Below are 9,800 nucleotides of genomic sequence, written 5' to 3' on the forward strand. Positions count from 1 at the left end.
TTTTACATGCAGCTCGAAAAGGAGAAGTGCGCAAAAGGAATCAAACCGGGATCATCCTGCTGAGAGCTGACGGTGCAAACCACTGCGCCAGACTGACACCCTGTGTCTTAACTAGAAATACATGATGAAAATACTTTTTTTTTTTCGCCTATAGCAAATATTCAATGTGCGAAATTCAAAGCCTGCAGTGAAACTTCAGCTCGTCCTTGAGATGAGAGATTAAAAACAATTCAAGTTTCCTTCAAGGTCATTATGATGAAATCTAAGAATGACTGGAGTCTCACTGTATGACTGTACAGTTTATCAGACAGTTCAGTCTGACCCCTTGTGGACAGAGTTATTAGTAGAACAAGGGACACACACACACACACACACACACACACACACACACACACACACACACACACACACACTTTTCCATTCAGGACCTCCGTCCATCAATGCATCTTTTTTTTTAAACCAATGTAAAATAAGTGTCAACTTAAGCTTGTCCATGAAATTCAAAGCTTAACTGAGCTCTTCTAACCTATTTTTTTTGTTCCAATTATTCAATGTTAAATAGTTAAAGGTATCCAAATCAACAACAAGGGTGGCCAATTTTTTGCAAAGTATATTTTTTTGAATCTGATTTATTTTCATACGACTTAATGTTGCAACACAAAGGTTTGGTCTGGAAAACACCCCAGTACTCCACTTTTATCGGAAAATAAGTGACATACCACTGTGATCTTGCATCCTGAGGGGTGCCCAAACTTTTCCTATACGACTGTATCATGAAATACAAATATAAATGAATATAACAGGCGGCATATTCAAAATAATGATTATAAACAGCATCGAGCGGATGTGTTTTGTTTGTTGGAAATGGAAGCCTCTATATATATTTTTTTTTTTTCAGTAAATCTTAACATTCACAAACAAACACAAAAATATTGGAAATTATCTTTTTTTTATGATTTGCAATTAAAAAATTGGGCCAAATGTCACAACAACCTGTAATTAAACTGAAGACCAATGCGATTAAAATTGAGTGCAGATTGAGTTTGACTCTTTTATAGTACATATTTGGTCACTCGTGCGTGCATTTATCTTGTCTACGCTGACAATGGTGAATTCAACAGAAGAACCGTGTAAAACTTGAGCGCGATACACAAGAAAACCACCGGAAGGGACAATATCTATTTTTAGACAAACACTCAGTAAAGCTGTAAGTACGGTGGTAACGGGAATAGTGAAATGGGAATTTAATCATGCGTCCCTCAAAGCCCTCGACAACACTTAAGGATGACAATTTTCAATGTGCACATACTCCAGTGGTCAAGAGGGGCTAAACTACCACAGTTGTAAAGACTTCCTCAAAACTTCCACGGGGAGAGACAGTGGATGTGAAAACAACAAAACAAAGGACCGTAAAAGAAACCACCCTGAAGCGAAGCCCTCCAGTCCGGGACTGGTGTGTGTGTGTGTGTGTGTGTGTGTGTGTGTGTGTGTGTGTGTGTGTGTGTGTGTGTGTGTGTGTGTGTGTGTGTGTGTGTGTGTGTGTGTGTGTGTGTGTGTGTGTGTGTGTGCGTGTATGTGTGTGAGTGGGGGAGTTTGTAAGTGAGGTGAGCTACTGTAGCGCCGCGGTGGCGTTCTCTCCGCTCGCTGACCACTGGTGTGTGCAGCGTTAGGAAGTAGCGGCGGGTTCTGGTAACAAGCCGGTTTTACAAATGTGTTGAGTAATTGCAGGCCGTCTTGTTAAAGTTAACGATTCAACACCTTGTTAAACACGACAAACAGCGCAGTGGCTCGGCGGAGGTCAGCCCCACCGATCCGTTTCGGCCTTCCGGGGTTCAGAGGGGGGAAAGAAAAGCAGCAGAGAAAAGTCAAAATCAACTTGTTTTATTTTCTCTCTCCGTCGGGATTAGATCATCGGGACAAACATGTACAGGGATTGTAACAGGGACAATACTGCGAGGAGGATTTGAAGTCTCCTTTAGAAGAAGAGGGCAGATGTCGGTCTGTTCTCCTCTGTGATCCTGCAACTACTCCAGAGGCACTCTAATGCAACGCAATGCAGCAGTCTGTTGACTAAGATCCAGGAAAATAAACACCAACACCGGAGAGGAGGACTGAAACAAAGGGACCGTCTGCTCGACGCACCGCGGACCGGAGATACACGTGCGCTCAAAAACATCAAGAGGACCCCAGACACAGCGTGGGCGGGGTACAAAACTACAAAAATCAATGCAAAGTTGGGATAAACTGAACAAAAATATGAGCGGAAGTAGAGAGATAAAAATCTTCCAGCTATCTCTCGATGACGAGTCACTGAACGTCATCTTCATTGGCAAACGCCGCCGTGTATCGTGCGCCGCGGTCGTCACTGGATGAATGTTCAGGACGAGTCTGATATCCTGACTTTCGTCTGGGCTCAAGTGCAATAATCAGTCTTAACTCTGGCATCAGGTACATAGTCACTATATGGCTTAACAAGGTAAACAGGTCCATATAAACTAGAAAGACATCTTTCATTAATCAAAACTATGGTACAGCAATATGTTGGCAAAGAAAAAAAAACAACTAAAGAACTAAGTAACTTTATGTAAACAATGGTATACCACTGTACAGCTTATTCTAACTTGGTATTTACAGGTCAAGTTCTTTCAATAGCTAGTTCCCACGTACGGAGGGTTAAAGTCAAAACACAGGGTGGACGTACGCCGTACGTCAGGCAAATCCAACCATCCCGTCTACCTGCAAAGAGTGGAGACCCCACAGACGGCATGTTAAATACACGGCCTTGCCGAGTCGCTCCGAGCCTCCCTCCCTCCTGTTACACGAGGAGTCGCTCCTTTTTAAACCATACATAAGGCAAAGGATCGTTATGGAAGGTGGAGGCATCACATTCTTTGCAAGGGATTACTGAAGTAAGTCTACGGGATACATGTTGGTGGTTCTTTGGGGTAAATGCACTTTTCGAGTTTTCACTTGTTTTTTTTCAAACGACGACGACAAAAAAGAGGGAGAGAGTGTAACGAAGGGGACAATGTCTAGTTCTGTCGGGGGGGGGAGGGGTGAGTGTGCAAAATCTGCTCTAAAGCAAAGTGACAGTGTTGTAAATTCTAATGTACAAGGTACAGGGAGACGCACGGGGTCGTCGGGTGGGAGAAGCCAGTGCAGACCCTCGTCGCGACACACTGTGTTTATATACAAGGCACTGAGGAGAAGATTCAAGGGCCACGCATCCACTCCGCCACCGGCCCCGCTCAGTCCGGTCGAAATATAGGATATTTGGGTAAGAATTCTATAAGAATCACCTGCAGAGAGAGGCAAAAAACAGCGTTGAGCGTTTAAGAACTATTAGGAGTAAATGTGATTTTATTAGAACGATCAGACGGGAAAAGTGACTGAAAACGACAATCAGGCTTTTTGAAGAGTTTTATGAATAATGTGGCCAAACACCATCTGTGACACTTTAGCTGTTTATTCTAATATTTAACTTTTAAAATTGTGATGATTAATCCTGAAAAACCAAACAAGGACCATCGGGCTTTATGTGTTCTTCATCTCGCTTAGAAATTTAGTCAAAGAATAGCAGGCATAGACACACATATATATATATATATATATATATATATATATATTTATCCAATAAAGGTGGCTGTAAGACAATGTTAGTACATTATATGCAACTATTCTCATTTTCTTTCTACACAAAATCACAAGAAAAAGTCCCGACATCACCTTCAGTGACAAATGTTTTTCAGTAAATTTGAATCAAAAGATTAAATTCACGAGATCGATTTAAAGAAAAATCACTTCGGTGCTGGTAAATTATCAAACTAATACTGCATCTTAAACTAACACTTCAACTGTTTCATAGAAGTTCAATGATTCATTTAGTTGGGATGATAACGTGGAGATTAATCGCCGGTGGGAATCATCCGACACGTTCCACAGTAACGACGTCATCAACTTACATATTCCATCATATTACTGCTTTCACATTTTCTTTTGCTGAGTTTCCAGTGCAGCCCCAGCTGGCGAGAGAAGAGAAGACAAGATGAGCCCATATCTCTCTTTCACTTTTAAACTCACAGACACACACACACACACACACACACACACAGACACAGACACACACACAGAGACACACACAGACACACACAGACACACACACTCAGGCGAATCTGTCTGAAATCTCCCTGCAGTGTTGGGGGACATTGGGAGCAGGACTGTCTGGTCTGGCTGGGGTCAAACTGTGGCCAGACACCCTGAAGAGCTTCCTTTATACCTTTGCACAGCTACTAGCGGTAATTTGTTGCTGCGAGACAAAACAAAATTAACATAAGTCTTTTACGGCTGACCCCGTGGTCCTCTCGGAGCCTCGCGCTCCGGATCGGACTCAAACGGCTCCGAGGGGCCGAATGCGGCGGGGCGACAGAGGTGAGGAAGCAGATGACCGGCCGTGATCCGTCACGGTGACACTGGAGCTTACACTCTCACTGACACACACAATTAAACACTTCCACACAGGTGGGAGCCGGCGTCTGTCTTACCTTGTGGTATAGTCGGTTATTTTCCCATTCTAGGAGCTTCTGAATGGAGCGTCTCGTCTTTTGGAGAAAAAAAACAACAACAAAATGCATTAATGCAGGCGGGGCGGGGGGGGGGGGACTTTAACAGGTATCAGTAAAGAGCAGCAGTGTGAGAATTTATGGACTGAGCTCCCAATTTACCAGCTAGTAATTTCCACTTTCTTGTCAGCAATTCTGACGGAGGGGGGGGGGGAACTCCACCTTTAAATGACACGCACCCTTGAGCTGGACAGGAGTGGAGCTGCACTGCGCCATGCATCATTTTTTACACAGAGCCACTAATTGAACCATGTAGTTATCACCCACCCCGCCCCCACCACCACCCCCCCCGCACTCAGATCAATGCGGCTGAATTGCTATAACAGCGGGCTGAGTAATCAGCGCTGACGTCAGGAAGAGTTTGAACCGGGGAGGAGGGAGACTTACTCTCTTGTTGAGGCAGATAACGGGCCACAGGCTGCAGCCGACCGTACAGCAGCAGCACAGGCAGCCGCAGAGAAGCCACTTCACATTCACAGGCAGGTTCTTCTTCAGACACGCGTTCACTCTGCTGATGCTGGTTTTGAATTCCTCTGGCGCTACCTGAAGACACAAAGCACACGCACCAAAAAAAAAAAGTCATCGCTTTAATAGGGGCAATGATGGGGAAAATACTGAAGATGTAGAAACAACTAAGTGCTTTTTGAGGTGTTTTTCTTTTCTTTTCTTTTACCCCCTCGAGAAACCGGAGCGCAAAGATCAAAGACTTTCAGAGAACCAACAGGTAGATGTTTGCAGATGTTGTCCTGAGATGAGCTCTCTAAATGCTATAACCCCCCCCCCCCCCCCCCGACGTGCTAACCGAGCACCAGACTGTTCAAGGCAAAGAGGGACTCAAAGGAGAGATAAGCCCAGCGCCTGTGGCAGTGTCGGGCCAAACAACTTGAATGGATGCTCATTCCTCGGTGAGTCTGTACGCCATAAAACCGGGGTCGTAATCTTTTATGACAGGATGCAAAGGTCTCTTTGCAAACAGCCAAAGACCTCAGAATAAAGCCCAGCAGGGCCTGATCTGCACCCTTCAATCATCATAATTGTGACCTCATCCATCACATGTCACCCTGGGTCACAATACCGAAGGTACTTTTTATTGCCCCACACTTCCCTCGGCCTGCTCTTACCCCTGCAGCCTTTTTGTGTTTCTGCGTCCGACCCAGGAAGCTTTCTTTTCTTGTCTAGGGCCGAGGCTTCATTTCATTATTTTATCACCTGGAGCTGGACCATCCAGAACACTGGGGTCCCCGCCAACCGCTCCCCATAGACGGCTTACTCATTTACAGAGCTGGACGGCAGCACATTCAGGCTCCTTTCTCTGCGGAGCGCCGCGTCACTGAGAATGCATCTCCATCAGATCAAACCCACTCGGGGAAGTTTGAATGGGGCGGTTTGGGGAAGTTGGGGCCATTAAAGGCCCAAAGGAACAAAGGGATCGCTGCAGCATTTAACTGCTTGATTCTTCCCACTTGGATTTGAACAGAAAGTGGCACCGCAAGACCGAAGTGCAAGAAAACTCAGGAGCAACCGTACCTTTCCCGTGAGAACGGAGGGAAACTCGGTGTCGAATCTGTTGCTCAGTCCAAACCTGGAAGAGGAAACACATTTAGTATGCGAATGTTTTTTCCTAGAACTCTGTTAATACTTCAACGTGAGCAAACCGAAGCTGAATCTCAAACCAGCACTCATTCGAAAAGAGAGACATTAAATATGGACAGAATAAAAAATTTGGGGGGGGGGGGACATCTGACTTATTTTGTTGGCTGATAATGATGCGGATAAATGTGCATAAATCTGAACCAATTAGCAGAGAACATCGCGGCTCTCTTGCAGTGAAGGACTCTTTATAGAGCGACGCGCTACTGGCAGCACATGAATATTCCAAATTCACAAATTAAACCTGAAATGTACGTCAGGATAACTTCTGTCAAATATGCATTATTTTCTTCATTATTCTATTGCAAACTATTAAAACTATGCTCGACTGAAAACAGCTGTAACCGGGGGAAATTTAACATTTTTCAGTCAGTTATTATTGATCATAGTAAAAGTAGAATCCGTCTCTTACTCAGTTTGCAGAACATTTTGTCTAAAGGTGTTTTCATTTTAACCCATCGGACGGCAGAACAAGTTTCTATTTTCCCTCAATAAATGTTATATGAACTCCATCCCATCTGGCACGAAGTCATTTTGTCCAGTGGAGTGCGTTTACAGACAGTGGATTCTGGAAGTGACTCTGAGCCCATGCGGTGGTGAACACCACTATCTAATCTTTTGTTACTTGTGCTAAGTGATTTTTTCCAAATTCTCTGGATCATTTGATGAAATTAAACACTTGTATTACTGCGATATTCTGACGGTGTCATCAATATTTAGATGCAATAGTTCTTGTATCAAACTATTCCTTATTAATTTTATGGCGTCTGCATGTTATTGAGATAAGCCTCACTGTATGTGAATATGGTGTTTTCAATCATTCACACTTCCTGTTTCCCTTCCAATAAAAACTGTTAATTTGTTATGAAAGAAATATAGGTGTAGAAATTGTGTGTCTACAGTGTACACATCATCACGTGGGGTGGTGAGGCTGTATTATATGGATTATATAGGCAAGGCAAATCTATTTATACAGTAGAATTCAGACCAGGCAATTCACAGCGCTTTACAAAGAAATGAACAAAATACATTAAAACAAGGCAATTTAGAAAGACATAAAAAGGTGAAAAGTGAAAGGACGATTCAGACAAAGGACATAGAAGTAAGAAAGACCTGTTATTTAAGGGAAATTGGGGGCAAATAATAGTATTTTAAGGCCTGCTTTAAAAGAAGTGAGAGTGTGAGCGGACCTCAGGTGTTCAGGAAGTTTGATCTACAGTTGACAAACGTAGGATCTAAAAGCTGCTTCACCTTAAACTTAGTAAACATTTTCCTTGAGGACCTCACGGCTCTGGATCGTTCATAATTCACAAGAATATCTGAGGTGTATTTTGGCCCGAGAGCATCCAAAGCTTTACAGACAAGAAGTAAGATTTGGAAGTGGATGTTTAGACACGCAGGCAGCCAGTGGAGAGATGGAAGCTCGGGTTATTGAGGACTTTAAAACACACTGTTTATAATAATATAATAATAATCCGCCCAATTGAAAACAAATGCATGAACACGCTGATTTTGTTATCGTCTTAGTGTGGCTGCTGAATTTCAGATCTGAGTCCATAATCAAACCCAATATAAACAAGATGTCAGAGTAAGTATTTGTTGTCTTGTGCAGCCTGTGACGACGTGGCTGTGGTTTTAAAGCTGACATGTCAGATTCATCTGGACGGAACAGAACTCGATCAGTCTCCACTCGTCGGGTTAAAGGAAGAAGACTGAAGGAGGATCAGATAACGATGATTTAAAGCCACGCTGGGAGTCTGCTCAGCTTTAAGGCGATGGAGGGGCTGACCTTTCTCTGCAAACTTAACTCAACTGCCATCAAGTCAGTGGCGTCGATGATTATGTTCCAGCAAAGTTTTGTCAAAACATGAGGATGATGAGGATGGTGGAGGAAAGATTTACAGTTAACACCTATAAACTTCAGGTTATCAGTCGGTGCGCCGCCTCCTGTGAGCTTGTACCGGGGATAAAAAAAAAAAAAGCGGTTGAGATGGGTTTGTGGAGTAACAACGGGCGAAAAAGGAAAAGAAAGAAAGCGTAAACATATGGCTGACTGTTAGTTGTTGTGATTTGCGTTAGCTCGCAGGCTAGCGGCGGCTAACCAGGCGGAGGATAACAAGGCGACAGGCGGACAGACAGGAGCGACAGACGCGGCTCTGCTTACACGGTGATGTGGCCGGCCCCTCGCATGACCACGGGCTCCGGGCAGTATCTGGGTAAGTGCTCCTCGCTCACTACGTGCTCATCCTCTTCGTCTTCTAACTCATAAATGGTATCAAAGTCCGCCATGTTGGGTAGTAAGACGCTCATGACGTCTGCGGCGGGGACGCGCACGTCCGTTTTTTTTTGTTTTTGTTTTTTTTTTTAAAGCGCGCCCACGCGGCTGGTTCGCACTCAGAGGGGGGCTGAGTTTCAACACATTGGAAGGAATTCCAATCAGATTTGAATCCATTAAAAACTGCGCTTTGGCTGAGTTACAACAGTTGAACACATCAAATTAAATTCCAAAAAATTGTGATTAATATCCTGCCATGTAAACCAAGTGTTTGTCTCCTTTATATGATACACTGCCATAAGAATGTAAATAATCTCAAGGTTATCAACCTATTCATATTGTCCACTGATGCTGCAACAAGGCAAAATTCCCCATTGTGGGACAAATAAAGGATATTATCCTATCTTATTTTCTTTATCTTTGAGTGTGTGTGTGAAATATTTTGCATCTGTTTATTGTCATTCACATTTATATTTGGTAATAGGACTAACTCAGTAATTGAATTAATCATGTTGTGGATGTACTTTCATCTTCGCTCTTTATAATATCACTTGTATTCATGTTGTTTGTTTTGTCTGTTTTCTATCAGTTAGTAAATGATGGTGATGATTTCAAGTCATTTCAGTCACATTTGTGGCTCTTCGGAAGTCTTTGGTCTGAATTCATGTCTCCCTCATTTGGATTGTTTTGTGTGTCTGTCCGAGTAATATATGCTTTATATATCTGACCCCTCTGACACTTTGGGGTCCCGGGCTCTTGTCCGCTGTGAGAGCTGCACCCTGTCAGGGGGAATCAATTAACTTTTTTTCAATTCAGACATGGACACAGGTCAACATAAGGAAGAGACCCTTTTCCTGAAATAGTCTGTCTAGACCCATGCTAATTGACTAATTACACACCAACAAGCTTGACCAGTAGTTGATACAACTAAATTAAACTGATTATACCGACGCATCTTTATCATGTGTGGAATAAATAGGATAGTTGATATAAGCCCCACATTTCTTGGGTTTCTCTCTGTAAAAAGTAAATAGAAATGACTGTGTCGTATTTGGTGCTATATAAATGAAGTTGAATTGAATTGAATTTGATTTTCTCTCTTAACTCCTGGGCACCCATTGTGCTTCAGTAACATACAATAAAACAAGTCAGGATCAAATGACAATAAACTTTGAACAGGCTATATCATGACAATATAATTAAAGGCCAAATGAAAGCAGATGTGGTTGCATAAAGTCTCCAAGTCCACATGGAAA

At 43.1% G+C, this 9,800-nt stretch overlaps 1 protein-coding gene across 1 annotated transcript; it reads right to left on the reverse strand.

The window, feature by feature from the left end:
• Window positions 1-1,866: 1,866 nt before the first annotated feature.
• On the reverse strand, window positions 1,867-8,580 carry chic1 (cysteine-rich hydrophobic domain 1). The gene is made up of 6 exons (XM_080466339.1): window positions 8,434-8,580; window positions 6,147-6,201; window positions 5,007-5,162; window positions 4,542-4,598; window positions 3,963-4,022; window positions 1,867-3,299 (listed from the first exon to the last, which is right to left on the reverse strand). The coding sequence occupies exons 1-6, from the start codon at window positions 8,577-8,579 to the stop codon at window positions 3,249-3,251; spliced, it is 525 nt and encodes a 174-aa protein (XP_080322465.1). The 5' UTR covers window position 8,580; the 3' UTR covers window positions 1,867-3,248.
• Between the last annotated feature and the right edge of the window lie 1,220 nt (window positions 8,581-9,800).

This window comes from Lipophrys pholis (genome assembly GCF_963383615.2).
Source record: "Lipophrys pholis genome assembly, chromosome: 6".
Taxonomy (NCBI): domain Eukaryota; kingdom Metazoa; phylum Chordata; class Actinopteri; order Blenniiformes; family Blenniidae; genus Lipophrys; species Lipophrys pholis.